The sequence below is a fragment of the Dreissena polymorpha genome, chromosome 4 (genome assembly GCF_020536995.1).
Source record: "Dreissena polymorpha isolate Duluth1 chromosome 4, UMN_Dpol_1.0, whole genome shotgun sequence".
In the NCBI taxonomy this organism is placed as follows: Eukaryota; Metazoa; Mollusca; class Bivalvia; order Myida; family Dreissenidae; genus Dreissena; species Dreissena polymorpha.
In genome coordinates this window covers 123,833,182-123,852,769 of record NC_068358.1, presented here as the reverse complement: position 1 = coordinate 123,852,769, position 19,588 = coordinate 123,833,182, and the positions used below count along the sequence as shown (strand labels likewise).

The following is a 19,588-nucleotide window of genomic DNA, read 5'->3' as shown; positions in this document are numbered from 1 at the left end:
GAATACTGCTTTTTCATGCTGGCAGAATGTTTCTTTGAACTTTTTAGCAAATGTTCGATGATAATGTTGAGCAAAATATACATGTATACTAGTATAGAAGATATTAAAATTGTGAATGTACGTCTTATTTTGACAGCTTTTTGTGCATTTAAACTTGTATTTTGTTCCGCTCAAGATTGGTGTGCTTTTAAACTGTGTTAATGATGGTTAATATGTTATTGTTGTTTGATTGCTTAAGGCATTTCCATTGTAATGATTTCATTCAAACATGTTGTAATGCTAGTTAATTTAAGTGATGCAGATTCTGTATTTGTATGTTTATTTGCTGTACCTGTGTTTATCAAAAGTACTAAAATGTTCTGAAAATGTAAATGTTAAGGCAAACTCAATATCTGTTAAAATGCTTTTAATTGTAAAAATGTCAAAATATGTGTATTTTCATGAAAACTTTATGAAAAAACAAAAGAAAAATACTGGAAAAAAAGATTGAAGACAGTATTTATTTATATGAAAAAAAATATTGAAAACATGAAATGTATGTCAAAAGATGTGGTTAACACACCACCACCAGAAAAAAAGATTTGTTAATAAAGAATGGAAAAAAAATGTACGAAAGAAATATCTTGAAATTGTCACAAGTTCCAGAAAGAAAGAAAAAGGTATGTAATTTTTGCTTATTTTTATGCCTTGTTAATAATGATCTACCATTCGGTTTTGTACCTTTATTCCTCATTGAACACTTGCATACTGAAAAATGAAACGCTATTAAGCATTCCCAATCCACCAATGCTATGGCAGTAACCTTTACCTGTCCTTATTGTTGAGTTTACAAAATTTTAGGACATAAAAACAGACTGGAAGCACCAAAATTGATGCTTTGAGACTTTGTCAAATCTTTGCCTAACAACAAGAGTTCACAAACATCACTTGTTGAACTTGACCGGATGGAATATGCTTAGGAAATTAGAGAGCAACAGTATAGACCTATGTAAACAAGAAATGTATCCATAGAGCACAGATGCGCTCACATTTCACTTTTGTCTCAAAATCTTGCTTACATAATACATGAATCCCTTCTACAAACTGTAAAGGCTTGATTTGACCTTGAAGAGTAACGACCTTTTACGTGATACTTGTGACTCCATTTCCTTGTGGTAGGCATTTGTGGTAAGTTGTCTTAAAATTCAATCATGTACTGCAAGTTTGCCAAGTTAGTGTGCCAAGTTATTTTGAAATCAATCAAAATGAGGTGAAGTGATGGCAGAGACGTGAACTTTCAAAGTGATTAAGGCTTTATTTGACTACCTGTAACCTTGAACTTGAGGTATAAAGACGTATGACATGTCCTCTTATGGTGGTTTACTTTATTGCCAAATGTTTTTTAATACTCTATATGAGGCAAAGTTATGGCTGAGGCGGGAATTTTAAAGCTGTTATATGGCCAAATTGACCTGGCTGAGACAAGAAATACCCCACAGACCTACAGATAGACTGTGTCACTGCTATATAATATGCTATCTTTGAAAAGAGGCATAAAATTTCAACCTTGAATAACAATACTACACATAAAATACAAAAAAAGTAAAATGATTTACCAGTATTGTGTACAACATTTCAGACAAAGAAGAGTACCAGAGTTCTTCCTATATTCAATATAGGTAAAAATTGTCTCGCGTGTTACAGAAGCTTAATTTATTACGAGAATGGAAACACAATTTTTCTAACATTTTACCTTGTGACCTTGTTTTTAGAATTCACATGACCAAGATTGAAACTCGACCTGTGTATTGTCTGGAAAAATATTATGACCAAGGTTCATCAAGATTGGATGAACAATGTGGCCTCTAGAGTGATAAAGATAAAGGTTTGCAAAGCCCCACACACAGCACAACAAAGGACGCTGGACATCTGATGATCACATCACAATAACTGAACTTGAGCATATTGTGCTCAGCTGAGCTAAAAAGACTTGGTATATTGTCACAATGACATCTTAGGTGTTGATAATGTTTTTTAAACAAAAATGTGACCAAAGTTTGTCAAGTACTAGTAATTCAATAAATAACAAAACAACTTCCACTTGTAACAAACAAAATTATATTTGGAATAAAAAAAGTCGTAAATAAACAAATATTTTAAGTATGTCCATTATAACTGTAACAAGTTTACATACAAAAACAATAAATTGGCAGTGTGAAAAATAAATCTTTGATTGCATATACTTAACATACAATACATTCACAAAGACACAACTGTCGCGATGTTTCATCTCAAATCTCCACTTATGTCAAAAACAAGCTGTTTATGGACACATGACTTTCTACGCTAAATGTGAATTTACCTTTGAGGTAATTAGACGGTTATACTCCGGACACTCAGTCTGATGGTGTTCATTTTTGGTAAGTTACTTTTTTAATTGCATGATGAATAGCAAAGTAACAGTTTGAATAACAAAGTAACAGTTTGAATAACAAAGTAACAGTTTGAATAACAAAGTAATAGTCCCAACATGCTGTTAAATGGCCAAATTTGACATAGGACCTCTAACTGTGACTGACATTTGAGGTTAAGAGACAGGTGTACCACATGGCATGCCATCTCTTCATGGCCTCCATTTGTGGTAAGATTGAATATTTATTTGCATGATAAATAACAATGTTACATTCCAGACAATCTGTTTAATGTCCGAATCTCTAAGTGTGCCCTTGACCTTTGAGGTCGGACGACGAGTGTTACAAGCCACACATCATCTTATGACAATTTGCATTTGAGATTACATGTAGTTAGTTAAATTCCATCAATATATGGCAAAGAAAAGAATTTTCAAGCTGTTTTATGGAAACATTTGCTTTTTGACTCCTAAGTATGATCTTACCTTTGAGGTAGGGAGACATGTTACATGCTGATGATTATTTACATTTTCAGAAAGTGTGGTGACATCAGAAGAAAACTGGTTGAGTGAGTGATCTGCAATTTTATTTTGAGAATTTTAACTCCAAAGAGCCTGTTGGGACTTGGCTGGTTAATGAACTTCGCATCCTTGGCAACACCGATCAAGAGACATCACAGTAAGTAGCAGACAAAGGTCGTTACCTTAACCTTGCTATGTCACAGATATGAGAAGGTAGCATTATGTACATTGTGGGCTATTCTTTTCTTACTGAGAAATTACATGGTGTAAATGATTGTACAATGCTTGATTTTAATGTAATTGAATGATGCCATCTTTTGCGCAACAAAGGACCATGGAAATGTATAGCTATGACATAGATGACTGGTTGTTTCCAGTGCGTTGTGGTGACCCTGGTGCAGCAGCCTGCAAACCTAACTTTTCATGCCTTGACTGGTTAAGTCATCTGGTTGCCACATAAACACCGCAGTAGGCTAACATCAGACAACTCCCAGCAGCAATCTTTGACTCCTGAATAATGGAAGTTTTAAAATGTTTACTTATTTTGAACTTAAAATTACATGATATACAGTGTGAATTAAACAGAGTTAAATTGTGCTTGAAGTTACATTAAGATCTATTTCAAATAAAATAGAAAATAGTTCAAAGAAATTATCTTCACAAAAGTTTGCAGTTTAATTTATGGCAGCCACAATCCAGAAAATCATTGATATTAAGGATTTTCTTATCAAACTAATTAATTACTACAATAGTTAATATTTTATTGGTGTTTCTATTATGTAATTAACATGTAGGGTGGAACTACATGTACTGGCATGAAGTATGAAGGCAGTGTTCACATTGCTAAATAGAAAATACTTAAGTATTGAGTAAATGTGACTTAACATAAACATGTGTAAAACGTAAACATTGCTCTGGGCCACGTTCCTTAAAACATAAACAGCAAATCTGGCTTATTGTGACCCAACTGACCCCAAATGAAATCCTAGCCTAGGTCTGCATTAACCTTCTGGTCACAGTCTTGGTCAGAAATTTGACTTAAACTGATCAGTTAAGTACAAGGTTGATTCCTTAAAAACCATGTGAAAACCAGCCCCTGGAGCACTTACTGGTACCTAGAGGTTCCCAGCATCCAGCTCTTGATATAGGGAACCAGCATTCCTCCCAGCAGGATCTGTGTCGGGTGGTACACCAGCAGGGGTATTGTGATGAGAGACAGGCTGGGGGAGTCCGCAAATATGATCTTGATTATAGGAATACCTGCACAGTGGAAGCAAATCAATTAAAATTGAATCTAATTTGTAACGTTCTCCTATACAAATTTTTTATTAGAGTTGTTGGAAATTAACAGTTTTGTAAAGACTGACTGATAACATTGATAGCTCAAAGTAGCCATTCAAATTATATATTTATATTTAAATACTTGGTGAAACAACAACCAGTAACCAGTTAAGGACCATAATGGAAATAAGAGTCCCTCTTTTTTGTGTTATCCTTGGTGTTGGTGTGCATGTCATGGTTTATTTATTGTCATGTGTTCTATGATTCTGTATTATACATGCTGTTTTAAATGTCCATGTATATGTATTCCATGCCGAAAATAAATCTATTTATCTATCTTAACAACAATATTTAACAGATCATCAACAACACCATGATGCGATAAACAGAGAGATACAGTTTCACGTACCCAATGTGAGAGACTTGTGTGTACAACAGAACATGAGCGCAACTGAATCACTTCGGGAGAATGGCAACATCCAAGCTGAACTCATCACGTAGACGGCATACAGCAGGCAGGTCTGTATCGCTACAACTGCAACATGAACTATAGTAGACGGCATACAGCAGGCAGGTCTGTATCGCTACAACTGCAACATGAACTATAGTAGGCGGCGTATAGCAGGCAGGTCTGTATCACTACAACTGCAACATGAACTATAGTAGACGGCATACAGCAGGCAGGTCTGTATCGCTACAACTGCAACATGAACTATAGTAGACGGCATACAGCAGGCAGGTCTGTATCGCTACAACTGCAACATGAACTATAGTAGACAGCATACAGCAGGCAGGTCTGTATCGCTACAACTGCAACATGAACTATAGTAGACGGCGTACAGCAGGCAGGTCTGTATCGCTACAACTGCAACATGAACTATAAAAGCCTTGCTCTGGGTATACAGGGGGCTTACTGCATTGAATAGAAAGTTAAGCAATATTAGACTGTGCAGTCCACACAGGCTAATCAGGGATGAGACTTTCCGCCTAAACAGGTTTTTCATTAAGATAGAGACTTCCTTTAAAAAGATAAATACCATTTAAGCAAAAAGTGTTGTATTTGACAAGCCTGTGTAGACTTCACAAACTTATCTTAGAGGAAACTTTAAGCACATCTATTTAGCCGGATTTTCCCAGATCAATCAAAATGCATCAAATCTTTCAGGGATCAACTTTGATGGAACTTAAAAAAGCTTTGCATATTTTAAATTATGGATGTTTTCACCAATTCAAGCATTGAAACTAAACAATTAAAATATATTCTACAATGACAGTAGTTGTTAGATTTATATAACACTTAATCTGTGAAAACAAGAGGGCCTGAAAGGCCCAAGGTATCCCCCGCAACATATGCTTTGTTTGAGGATGGGTGCAAATTGGACGGATGAACATAATGATAGATGGACGGACGGAGGACAATAACACAAAACTAAGACAAAGGAAGGTTCTTAAGCCTTCACAATTTATTTCATACCAAGTTTCAAAGAAATCCGCCAAAGCGCTTCCAAGATATGGCTCCGGACACAAAAATGCCTGTAGTAAAAAGCATTTTTTCAAGATACAAAGGGCCATAAGTCTGTTTTTAACAGATGGTGTACAATGCCATTTGGCGTGCATCATCCTCTTATGCATATATATACTCATACCAAGTTTAAATGAAATCTGCCAAAGCACTTCCAAGATATGGCTCCGGACACAAAAGTGCCTATAGTAAAAAGCATTTTTTCAAGATACAAAGGGCCATAAGTCTGTTTTAAACAGATGGTGTACAATGCCATTTGGCGTGCATCATCCTCTTATGCATATATATATATACTCATACCAAGTTTCAATGAAATCCGCCAAAGAACTTCCAAGATATGGCTCCGGACACTAAAAAGCATTTTTTCAAGATACAAAGGGCCATAAGTCTGTTTTTAACACATGGTGTACAATGCCATTTGGCGTGCATCATCCTCTTATGCATATATATACTCATACCAAGTTTAAATGAAATCCACCAAAGAACTTCCAAGATATGGCTCCAGACACAAAAGTGCCGGACGGACGGACAGCCGGACGGACGGACAACGCCAAAACAATATCCCTCCGCCTCTGGCGGGGGATAAAAATGGGACTATGTCCAGATACTCAGTACGAAAATATAATTTTGGTATCCTGCAGGAACATACTTAACAAAAAGGTAAATATGAGAGTACTTCCATCAACATCTATGCTCTCTTGGGAAAATGTATCACAGAATGTTGAGTATATGATCAGCAACAGAACAGCACTGAAATGGCAAAAAAAATACATAATTACTTTAAATCAAATTTGACGCTTTTAAGAAATAAATGCTCAGAAACTCATAGAAATGTATTTTCTAAATGCGGAATTTATAAAAATTTAGAACCACACAAGTCTGTATGAAATGCATATATAGTCAAACCATTTATTAGAATAATAAGCAGTGACGTTGATTTTTTTTTAGTACCGGTGATGCATTTTGTTTCATCATTCAAAATTTAGATTTCTAACAGTCAACTTTTTTTAAATGTGTACTTTGATTTGCATGTCACTTTTGACTGCAAAACAAACAAATACTTATAAAATACAGCTTAACCCTTCCCACTCGGAAGCATAGTGAAAATGGCAGCATGCAAACAGCATAAAACCAGAACAGCCTGCAATTAACTCAGAGTCTGTTCAGGTTGTATGCTGTTTGATGCTCATCAGTATCTAAGGGTTGGAAATGAAGCCTTAAAATTTGAATCTAGTAAGAAAGTTTTTTAATAAAAGTTAACTTTCTACGGGAATACAAATGTGTGAAAATACGTATCTAAGTGGTAAAGGGTTAACCCTTTACATGTATACATGTATACTGATTAGTAGATATTCAACACTTTTATATGCTCTGATGTTTGTCTTGACATCATTATTTTGAGCATTGAAGAGTAAGCAATTCAAACACACACATAATTCTGTAAGTTTGCAACAAATTTTTAAGCCTTTACCACTTACATTCAGATACGTATTTTGACGCATTAGTAGTCCCTTAGAAAGAACCATTTAATTAAATACCATTCTTACTAGATTCAAGTTTTAAAGGCTTCATTTCCAACCCTTAGATACTGATGAGCAGCAAACAGCATATAACCTTAACAGACTGCGAGTTACTCGCACGCTGTTCTGGTTTTATGCTGGTTGCAAAAGCCATTGCCACTTTGCTTCTTATGGGGGAAAATGATTAATACAGTTATATACACAAGTAACTGGAAATGTGTCCTGTAACTTCATTCTTCATATATAAACATTACTTTGATATTGAAACATGCCTCATGACAATGCTGTCCAAGAAATACTATCTCTTAAATAAGCAATGTGGAAAAGCAAGCCTGAAATCTTATGGTATTTCTTGATAGCAAGAAAAAGTCACCAAATAGAGCTCTCTTAAATTCATATATCTGATAAAGGCAGATGGAATATGTGTAAGTACAAGCCTAATGGGTGGATGGGCAAACAATTAGTGACTACCTGCCCATTTCACCCCACAGAACATTTTTCAGGTTCACTCTGTTAGCCAGCGCACGTCGGACAAACTGTCCAATTAACAGAGGAACCACTACTGTGGCTGTCAGCTGCGTAAATATTGATGCCATCGGCACATCAGCTGTTGTGCCTACCTGTAACGAAAGCATTAATTATAGCCCCCTTTGGGAAAACAGGGCTAAATGCGTGTGTATAAGTGTCGTCCCAGATTAGCCTGTGCAAATCACACAGACTTATCTGGAAGAATACTTTCCATCTAAGAAGATACTTCCTTTTGACGAAAATAACCAGAAAAGAAAGTGTTGTCCCTGATGAGCCACGGACGACACTTTACGTACATGCATTAAGGCCCATTTTCCCAGAGCTAAGCACTTTTTTTCAGAAGAAAAGGTGGGGGAGAGTTTGCACTGCAACTCTACATATCAAATAATAGTGTTTAGTTTAATATTATATTGAGCCCATCAGCTTAAGTTTATTCATAGCAAGTATTACAATGTATCTGCATCATTAAAATGAACATGTATAAACTCTGCAGCTTATAAAACAAATTGGTATGTTTCAGTCATTTATATGATTCTGCAATACATTGTCATGATAGAGTGATGGTCTTCGGTAAAAACACCTCACAAACAGTTCCTCGGTAATTGCTTCTTAGGTATCTTTAGAGGCCATCTTGAAGCGAACTGAACACTTTTCACAAGAATATGGTTCATTGCCGCTGACATATGACTTCATAGAGGCATATCTGATTAAGAAAGAGATTATATCTATAAAAACAATGCAGCTTATTGAGATAAAATTGCTCATTAGATGTTGAATAAGATCTACAAATAAGTTACTTTAAATTGCTAGTGTAAAAATGTGCAGTTAACTTACCAATGCAAGAATCAATGCTGGTGTCACAGCAATACCCTGAAAATGCAATACAACAAATGCATAAAGTAATTATTAAGACAAATCTATAGGGTTAAACAAAATTGTGTCACTGTACTGACATATACCGATGTATTTAGGAAGTTATAATAAGTATAACAATTTAAATGTGAAAAGTCTATCAATTAGGTAATTTTACACAAATGATTACACACATTCCACATACAAGCCACTTCATTGTCAAAATGAAAAATTCATGCATGTTTTAATGCTGTACATTTAAAAGTATACAAGCATTTCATCAGATAAATTTGTGTCTATGGCAAGATATAAATGGCGAATCTAGTATCTCTACTTTGTTTCTGTAGGGTAAATAATAACAAGAAGAGCTAAAGGCCCTAGGAAGCTCACCGGAGACATGTATAAACTATCTTATGTGCAGACCTTGTGATGTTTGTGTAATAACTGCAGCATTTATCACAGTTGTTTACTCTGTATGATACACATTTAATATGGACTGAGACAATATTAGAACAAATTTATGCTTTTACTAAAAACCTTTAAATAAAACAAGTAACCCCTTGGAGGAAGCCTATGATTTGGGGCATAATTTGAGCAAATTTAGTAAAAGACCAACATATGATGTCTCAAACCTAAAACATAACGCTTGCAATTGACCGTTCCAGAGAATCAGATTGGTATTGAAAATAGAAGTCTATACAAATTGTGTGATACCTGGGCCAGGGGCATGGTTAGTTTTTATTTTTATGGAATTATTTGAACAAACTAAGTAGAGGAAAACTATACAATTTTACATACAAAATATTAGACCTATGATCCTTTGAGTTTTACATAAGATTTTGAAGTTATTTACAATACAAGAGATTGCCAAGCAATATGGTCCCCTAACTGTGAAACTCCACCATTGTCAGTAAAAAAAATTGTTGTTTTTATTTGTTGCCATAGCAACCAGAATTCTTGACCTAGGAACAAAATGAAATGATGTGCATAATCTCCATATTGCCATCTATCCATGTTTTAAGTTTCATGAAAAAATATGAAGAACTTATAAAGTTATTGCAGGATCCAGAAAAGTGGACGGACTGACTGACAGACAGACAGACAGAGTGCAAACCATAAGTCCCCTCTGGCTTCACCGGTAGGGGACAATAAGCGTATGTAAGTTATTTGACCCCTGTGGTGTCGGGCAAGTTTTGGCCCTAGAAAAACTTAAAGAAACATGTTACATGACAAATTACAAACCTCCGACCCTTGCAGTTTCAGACAAGCTATTGATAGTTTTCACTTCCTATATACATAAATATAGGGAAAACAAGGCATCTCTACAGTTGGGAAGCGAACAACAACAACAAGCAAGGCCTGGTATAGGGGAGATAACCCTGCGTTATGGTTAGGGTAAGGGTGAGGGGTCGGGTTAGGGTTAAGGCTAATCCTAACCCAAACCCGACCCCTAACCCTTACCCCCCGCCCCCCCATGCGCATTACAATACCAGGCCTCGCTCGTTGTCGTTTTCCGCTTCCCTCTACAGTTGGGCAAAGTTCATCCACAGAGTCATGATTTTAACAAACTTAGTAGAATATCACCATACTTTGTTACACACCAAATACTATACCCTGCCACTTGTGGTTTCATAGAAGAATTTTAAAGTAATTTACTTTATAAGTCTTAATACATTTTGTGACCCCTGGGCGTGTCCAGTTTTGACCAAGTGAGAGGTATGATTTGAACAAATTTAGAGGACCACCATACAAGATTTAATCCCAAATACCACACCTCTTGGCTTTTCAGTTTCAGAGAATTTTTTTACATAAAAACAAAACAATTAAACCATGTAGCACAGTCAATGTTTTACACAGGGGTATTATTTGACAAAACTTCGAGGAGGACACCCATGGGAATTTACACACCAAATAATAATCCCCTAAATTAAATAGCCCTGACTCTTATGGTTTCAGAAAAGATTTTTAGAGTTTTCTTTTTTTAATATACCTTAGCTCAAGTATGCAAAAGACCAGAATAATCTGTTAAACTTTGAAACAGGGTCACCCAAGGATCATAGTTTCATTAACTGCCCAACAGTTCATGAAAAAAAAAGTTAGAAGAAAAATGTAATTGTACAGAAAAATCCACACACTGACTGACAGACAACTGACAACTCATTTTCTTAAAAGCTCGCCATAAGCACTATGGTCTCAGGTTTGCTAAAAAGTTTTTTAATAATGGGCCCAAACACACACACACAGGGACTGAGAGATGACATACAACACAGTATCTATAATGCTCACAATGAGCACTATGCACTAAGGTGAGCTAAAAAAAACAGCACTAAAATTGTGTTTCCGTGAACAATATTATCTTCACTGATCTTTTCTAAAAATTAAATTAATGGGCAGTGAGATAAGTGATATCTAATCTGAAAATAATGCATATGTAATAGCATAAAAAATATAAGGCATTAATGACTCACCAAAAAACTTCCAAAAGCAGAGTTGAAGATTGCTGCAGCCTGAAGAGAAATTAACACAAAGAATGAACACTCACTTTACGACAGAACTGTTTCTATTCCTATACAGTTGCTAACAATTATACATCTTATTCATGATTTATTTATAGACATCTGTATGTAAGCATCTGTGTGTGCTCTGGGGGAAGGCATGGTTGTCTTCACAAAGGTGATATATGCAGTTTCACATTCTAAAGAATGACAAGTAACTGTGTGTTCAATTATCATAATACACACAATCTCTTTTTTATGCCCCCAGATCGAAAGATCAGGGGTATATTGTTTTTGGCCTGTCTGTCATTGTATGTGTCCGTGTGTGTGTCCCAAAACGTTAACCAAAACTTTAACCTTCTTCATAACTTTTGTAATATTGAACGTAGCAACTTGATATTTGGCATGCATGTGCATCTCATAGAGTTGCACATTTTGAGTGGTGAAAGGTCAAGGTCATCCTTCAAGGTCATAGGTCAAAAAAATAATTCAAAGCGTCGCATTAGGGGGCATTGTGTTTCTTACAAACAAATCTTTCTTTTTTCAAAGATGAAAATCTCACAGTACCTCATTTCCCCCAACCGCCTTTGTTAGAATGACTGCTGATGATACAGGTGGTGGCATGCAACTCAAAATCTTCAATCTAAAAAGGTGGAAAAAGTTCCTTTTTATGATGTGAAAGAAGTAAGTTAAAATTATTTAATTGAAAGAGAAAAAAAAAATCATTTACTTCAATACATTTGTATTGTAACATCGTTTATGGATTGCTTGATGGTGATAAATTGTAATCTGAATTTTATAGAAAATTTCTTACTTCAACTTAATAAAATGGGAACATATATCTTAATTGCTGTGTTCAGGTGAATAAAAAGAAAATTGCTGTAGTGTATGATCAAGAGTCATTAATAATTTAATAATCCATCATTACCCATCCAGTAAGCTCCTGTTAAATCCAACCAGCTGAAGAAACATGACCAGGATAAATATCAGCATGGGGAATAGCAGGAAGGTGAAGAATTGCACGAATATGTGGACCCTCACTTGGAACAATGCTTTACCTAAGTCCTGCAAACAAACAATTTCTTGTAGAGACGAATTATAAGCAACTATACAAATGTAGTTCTAAATATTTCATGTACACAGCCATTAATGTTAATTCAAATACTTTGTACAAATTTGTGACTATGTTTATACAAGTTGAATCAAATATATTGCCAAAAAGATACTATTGTTTGTTCTTCTAATTATATCAATGGATTGGTAGTTTTTTATGTCATTGAAAGTCCAAGGGTAACCACTCACCTCACTTTTCAGGGATACTCCACTGTTAAAAAATATGATTGCAACAGCCAAGTATTTAACTGTTACTTCTGGAACTAGTATACCTAGAACAGAGAACAATCATTACAATTTTTCAAGTTTCTCAAATGTGAAAAACTGTAGAGACCGAGTATTCTTAAACTTTAGATGTGAACAATAAATGTTTGTATACTGTTACCAGACCGTGACACTTGCTTAATGCTTACTGCTTTATTTTTGTGCCATTTATTCATTTGTAAGTGACTAGTCAAAATGACGCATGCCTGTCAATTACAGCGCTTAGAAATCTATTCAAACAAAAATCTGAGGATCCAAACCAGGGGTTCCTGATAAAACAAGAGATTGTCAAGCACTATTGTCCCCGTGAAACTCCACCATTGTCAGTTAAAAAATAAATATATATATTTGTTGCCATAGCAACCAGAATTCTTGACGTAGGAACAAAATGAAATGATGTGCATAATCTCCATATTGCCATATATCCATGTTTTAAGTTTCATGAAAAAATATGAAGAACTTTTTAAGTTATCGCAGGATCCAGAAAAGTGTAACGGACAAACAGACAGACTGACAGACAGAGCGCAAACCATAAGTCCCCTTCGGTTTCACCGGTAGGGGACAAAAAGCACCAAAAATACTCAATTTACCGTCATTTTATGCATTTTGTTATTAAGTTATGAAGTATGACAAAAAAAGTCATATCAGTAAAACTAATTTGAAACAGAAAATTGGTGATTTTTAGCTTGGTTGTTTTCAAAGAAAACCCGAGGTATTGTCATAGCCAGCTTGTTCACGATCGTGCTAACACCTTAACATTGGCTCTAAAATCAAAGTGCTTCCACCTACAACATTGAAACTTAATACATATATGTAGCTGCATCTTGAATGATGAGTTCTACATGCCACACCCATTTTTGGGTCACTAGGTCAAAGGTCAAGGTCACTGTGACCTCTAATAAAAAAAAAAATTCTGACAAGCTATCATTTATTCAAAACTGCACCCGCAGCTCAGCGTCGGCACCCGCTATGCGGTGCTCTTGTTATCCCTTATTCTCATAGTATTGGCTCTTCTCATAGCATCATAAATTTAACGAAAAACCCTCAAGAAGTGCTGGAAAGTTTATGTTTTTTTCCATTTTTAGAAGTTGTAATTTATTTGATTATTTTATTTATTTATTTGGTTATCCATGACTATTACAACGATCATTCACATGATTTCCGGTGTTCATTAGAAAGTAAGTCATGTTTATTCCAGGGTGATGCAATGATCTTTAAATTATGTAACACACAATTATGTTAGTTTCTGGATCTAGATGTCTTTCAGAGTCAGCCCGATGGTAGAGAGGGTGGTTAGTCCCACTGTAGGACAGCTGACCTGAAACTGCCAACTTTGTCTACGCGCACCACACTTTCTTCCAGATTGTTCCATTCTATTAGTGTCTTAGGGAAAAAAGAGTTCCCATATAGTGGGGTTTTGCAATTGATTGGTATGAAATACTTAGAGTTTTAAATTATTTATGGATTAATAGTAGCTTTATCAAATGTTTTATATATGCCGCAATTTTTAAATATTAAAATGTAAAAATATTTTAAGAACAACATGTGCAAGAGTTTCGTTTATCCATTAAGAATAAGATTCTATTTTTAAAACAAGCACATGCGCATAGTAACAAATCTTAGCAACCAATAAGAAGGTCTGATAATATTATGAGAACAATTCAAGTTTTGTTCATGATACAGATCACTACGAGGAGCTAGTATTTTGTCAAAACAATGCCGATTAAATGCAGTTTTGGTTGTTATGTCCAAGAATATACATTTAACTATATATTGACATATAACACATGCATGTTTTTGTATTTGTTTACTTCCAAAATTCGTATGTATTCATTAAGAGGGCTGATACATGTACTATGGATAGACATGCTATTTAGACATTATGTGGATTCAGCCTGATATATGGAATAGTTCCTAATAAACCAATCATTAAAATATGTTTGCTTTAGCTACCAGTGAGACATATTTGCATTGGAATATTTCCAATAAAAGAGGTAGGTTAGCTAATATTCGCAAACAGCCAAACTTGTTAAAGCTACCTATAGTATTAGTCTTATTTCTAAGACGCGCAAAGAATTTAGAGATAGTTTTTATATGGGCTAAATTCTTTGGAACGTCTTAGCGGGGAAGAGCCAATTATGTGTTGAACACCAGAAAGTTTAATTTTTCATCAATTTGCATAAAATTGCAAAATAACATTACCAACTCATAATGTTTTACTTCAGAAGTCCATTTTTATCCCAAATATCTTCGAATTGAAGTTAGAAAGGCTTAAATTCTTCACTTAAACTTCTGCTTAAATTGCAAAACAATCACTGACCTGTCGCCATGTCTTGAACTGATTTAAATATGAACCAATCAGAAGAAGGCATTACGGTGGAACATGTACGCGTAATTTTATTTAACATGAGCTTTTAACACTGACTTTTACCTAAGTAGATCTAGTATGCTCATCTTTGTTGATTTAATAAGCATATGTTCAAAACAGATATGATGCAGTTTCTATTCACTCTTCTAAGTTTCAGCAATTTTTTATGCATGTCTTTTTCGTACCTATGTCTGTGTTGCTTTATGTACTTACATTCTACGTTACACGATCTGTATCACTATTATTTATGAAAAATAAAAGAAGTGATTTATTTCAGAACTTTTTAATTGTCACTTTAGAAAAAAAAACAAATTGCTTAATTAATCCAGAAAAGTTTAATAACATTGGTTTACTATATAACTCTCTGCACCACAACAGACGAACGCAAACTGTATTTTACGCCATTTATTCTTCCACATGCTTTACATCGAGGATGTGTTATCCATTTATATCTATACTGCGAGTGAATCGAGAGATATTGAAAATTTGAATAGTGGTTGGATTTAAATTGCTCAGGCGTGCAAAATTCAAAGTGTCATTACATAATTTTTACGGAACATTATAGAGAAATGAATTATCTACACAGGTATGTAAAGATAATTGCAATCCATTGATATTAAGTGTCTGATAACGGAGTTAAATGTTGCACACAAAATCCTTGCGCAACAATATAGACAAAGAAGGAAAACTTTCCAACATTGTTTGAATGCTTCCCCCTTTGTACGCTCCAAATATAACCAATATAAAAAGTAGCTTAATATTTGAGAGCGTCAACAAGTTGGACTACCAATAGTAATAGCTATAGTATAGGTGTTAGCCCACCATATCCATATGTTAACGTACAAAAAAAGTAATACATTACCTCCTTTTGCACCAATTTTAGGTGCAATCTTTGCAAAAAATATCACAATAATTATTCCGAATAAAAACCAGTTCTTCTTTATTGTCGAAAGCATTTTACTCAACTGCATTCTGACATTGCTATTAACTAAGCTCTGATAATGTAGAAAACATGTTAAACAGGAAGTGCCTACTAACACCCCGATGATAATATTTATGGGCAAAAATAGAATTCCATACAGGTTCATGTTGTTACAATTACATGTTGTCTTTAATTGAATTAGTTATCAAAAACATACACTTCTTATGTTTTTCAAATATTCATGATACAAAACAATGTATGGGAGGATGTTAATCGTGTATATCATGGTAGTACTTTTTCTATCGGCGCATTAATATTAGTAAACTAAGATGGCGACCGAAGTGAATGCAAGACTCAACAAGCAACCAACTATAGCATTTACTTTACCTATCGCGTGTCAAATATGTTTGGGGAAGGCAAGACCCTTACAACTTTGTTGTTATTTATGTAATAGATGTGTAGTCTGGTTATGTTGCTTTGTAAGCACAGGCTTAGATGATAACGCGTCGTTGGTTTCTATGGGCACTTGTCAACTTCCCCACCCACTGCTTACAAAATTATCCTCCTATAACTGTATCGAGCGGATAAGGAAACGCGTAAAACAATTTCTGAATTAATGCAAACACGGCCGCAGTAAACGATTTAACTTGAAAGATAAATTCAATTCCCATTGAATACATGACAATATCAAAATTGTTTATTTACAGCGTGTTTAGCCATTAAGCCGATAGTTCCATACACACCCGCAAATTACATCATCTACATGCATTGTTTACCTGGTATCAAACGTCACATCCGAAAAGCGAGAGCACTAGATTGTTATAGGCATAAGGCCAACAAAACTTCTAAAATTCAATTCACTGAACATATTTATACAAATTTAAACAGGAATGATCCCATATTCTCATACTCATAGTATTGGCTCTCCTCATAATATTGTGACTTTAACAAAAAACATCAAGAAGTGCTGGAAAGTTAATGGCTTGTCATTTTTTAGAAGTTGTAATTTATTTGAAGTTTATCCATGACTGTTATCAACTTATGACGATCATTTTCATGATTTCCGGTGTTCATTCGAATTTAGGTCATGTTTATATCAGGGGATGCTATGATTTTTATGCCCCCGGATCGAAAGATCGGAGGTATATTGTTATTGGTCTGTCTGTCTGTCATTGTGTCATTGTGTGTGTCCCAAAACTTTAACCTTGGTTTAAGTTTGATAACTTTTTTAATATTGAAAATAGCAACTTGATATTTGGCATGCATGTGTATCTCATGAAGCTGCACATTTTGAGTGGTGGAAAGTCAAGGTCAAAGGTCAAATATCATTGTATTTTTCTTTCCTAAAACTTAAACCTTCGTTAAAGTTTGGTCATAACTTTTTGAATATTGAAGATAGCAACTTGATATTTGGCATGCTTGTGTATCTCGCGGAGCTGCACATTTTGAGTGGTGAAAGGTCAAGGTCATCCTTCAAGGTCAAAGGTCAAATTTATGGCTTCAAAGCGGCGCAATAAAGGGCATTGTGTTTCTGACAAACACATCTCTTGTTAAATTAGTTAACACACAATTATGTTAGTTTGTTTATGGATTAATAGTATCTGTATCAAATGTTTTATATCCTGCTTATTTTTGAATAAAATGAAAAATATTTTAAGGACAATATTAGCAAGAGTTTTGTTTTTCAATTAAGGTACTATTTGAAGAACAAGTACATGCGGATATTAACAAATCTTAGCAACCAATAAGAAGGGCTGATATTATTAGAACAATTGTTCATGATATTGATTACTACAGGGAGCTAAGTCTAGCCGGTATTTTGTCAAAACAATGTCGATTTTAATGCAGTTTTCCAAGAATACACATTTAACTATAGATTTACATATAACACATGCATGTGTTTGTTCACTTTCAAAATTCATATGCATCCATTTAGAGGGCGGAAACAACGGATAAACATGCTAAACTTTTTTTATAACTTCAATATACAAATTAGAAAGTTTATGTTTTATTGGTCAATCTTTTTTTAGCAACATGGACACATAAAAGTGCTCAAGAATTGCCAAAACAAACAATTGCCATGATTGTGTTCAAATAAAATTTCAGCATATATGCTACTATTAAAAGGTTTCATAACATTAGCATCCAATCGGGACGGAGTATATCCACTGCCAGATGCGACAGACCAAACAACCACTATGGCAGAGTGATGATAGCAGTCAAGGACAGCATAGTTGGAACTGACATGGCACTGACAACTCAGACTGAATTCTGTGCTGCACGTTTCGAATGCCCAGACAAGCAAACCCTGATCATCGGATCTCTATACAGACCACCTAACAGCGATCACACATACATGGAAGAAATGAGAACTGTAATCAGCAACCTACATCAACATAACTCGGACGCTACAATATGGATTGCTGGTGACGCCAATCTGCCTGACATCGATTGGAATACCAATACAATCAACGGTAATTCGTACTCCAGAAAAATTAACCAAACATTTCTTGAAATGGTTGCCGATCTGGGGGCAGAACAGTGCGTAACATTTCCAATATCCTTGACCTCTTCATAACTAATAGGCCATCACTGGTAGAGAAGATCAAGCCAGTCCCAGGGGTCAGTGACCATGACATTGTATTTGTGCAGGCCTCAACACGTGTTCCCAGAGCCAAACCACCTCAGAGAAAGATTCTGCTTTGGAAACATGCTGACCTTGCTACCACCCGAACAACTATTGACACATTTCGGGACATCTTTCTCAACAGACATAACTTGGATACAGACAGAGGGCCCTCAGGAGATCCAAACAAACAGGGATACCAGAAGACCTCACTCGATATAAACAGCTGCATAAGACAGTCCAATATGAGTGTAGAAGGGCATACAACACTTACATCAGCGATACCATATCTAAAGATGGCAACCCTAAGAAGCTGTATTCCTTCATCAAAACAAAAAGATGTGACAGCAGTGGTATTGCCCCCCTGAAACATGATGGACTCTTGTATAACGACCCAATGTCTCAAGCTGCAATCTTGAATGAGCAGTTAACAAGAGTGTTCACAGAAGAGGACCCAAGTAACATTCCAATACCCTTCAATGGCGATCTTCAACATCGGAAATGAGGGTGTACACAACTCTTGCGTAACCTGAACCCACACAAGGCAACAGAACCTGATGCCATCCCTACAAGGTTCCTACAATAATTCGCAAGTGAACTCTAACCTATGTTGACCCTCATCTTTCAGGCCTCTCTGTCACAAGTCTGTGTGCCTGATGACTGGAAGCAAGCATTGGTGGCTCCAATATTCAAGAAGGGCGACAAAAGCGCACCTGCCAACTACAGGCCTATCTCCCTAACCTCCGTCTGCTGCAAAATCATGGAGCACATCATGCACAGCCAGATAATGCAGCATATGGAAGACCTGAACATTCTGTCAGACGCACAACATGGGTTCAGGAAGCGCCGGTCATGTGAGACGCAATTACTCCTGACCCTACAGGACCTCTCGTCAGCTCTTGACTACGGTGAACAGACAGACGCCATCTTACTTGACTTCAGTAAGGCGTTCGACAAGGTTCCGCACGAACACCTTGCTGTGAAACTGAAGCACTACGGCATCAGTGGAAACATTTTCACCTGGATCAAAAGCTTCCTTTCAAACTGAAGTCAACAGGTACAGGTCGAGGGTGTACAGTCAAACCCAGCACCAGTAACATCAGGTGTCCCTCAAGGCTCGTGTTAGGACCCTTGCTCTTACTGGTGTACATCAACAACATGCCCTCCAAAGTTCAATCCACAACAA

The 19,588-nt window shown here is 35.7% G+C and overlaps 2 protein-coding genes and 1 long non-coding RNA gene across 5 annotated transcripts in view; 2 read left to right on the top strand and 1 right to left on the bottom strand.

Moving 5' to 3' along the window:
- LOC127878752 (uncharacterized) overlaps positions 1–19,588 on the top strand; it is a 60,001-nt gene that overhangs the window by 26,856 nt on the left and 13,557 nt on the right. Inside the window, exons 22-23 of the mRNA XM_052425279.1 lie at positions 3,115–3,124; positions 16,106–16,192. Coding sequence (XP_052281239.1) covers positions 3,115–3,124; positions 16,106–16,192 — 97 coding nt within the window. The remainder of the gene's footprint in view (positions 1–3,114; positions 3,125–16,105; positions 16,193–19,588) is intronic.
- On the bottom strand, positions 26–15,903 carry LOC127876227 (sodium/bile acid cotransporter 7-like). Of its 3 annotated transcripts, none has more exons than XM_052421281.1 (11): positions 15,717–15,901; positions 12,412–12,494; positions 12,038–12,174; positions 11,677–11,752; positions 11,083–11,121; positions 8,597–8,632; positions 7,706–7,854; positions 6,364–6,464; positions 4,602–4,727; positions 4,027–4,171; positions 26–3,421 (listed from the first exon to the last, which is right to left on the bottom strand). In XM_052421281.1, exons 1-11 carry the CDS (start codon positions 15,823–15,825, stop codon positions 3,391–3,393), a joined length of 1,032 nt encoding a protein of 343 aa, XP_052277241.1. In that variant the 5' UTR covers positions 15,826–15,901; the 3' UTR covers positions 26–3,390. The 3 variants fall into 3 exon arrangements, with proteins under 3 accessions (XP_052277241.1, XP_052277240.1, XP_052277242.1); XM_052421280.1 differs by having other exon boundaries at positions 4,021–4,171; positions 15,717–15,900; XM_052421282.1 differs by lacking the exon at positions 26–3,421 and having other exon boundaries at positions 4,028–4,171; positions 4,602–4,782; positions 15,717–15,903.
- Positions 4,689–5,722, top strand: LOC127876230 (uncharacterized). Its single transcript, XR_008047746.1, has 2 exons — positions 4,689–4,821; positions 4,877–5,722. It is a non-coding gene; the product is annotated as an uncharacterized LOC127876230 (long non-coding RNA).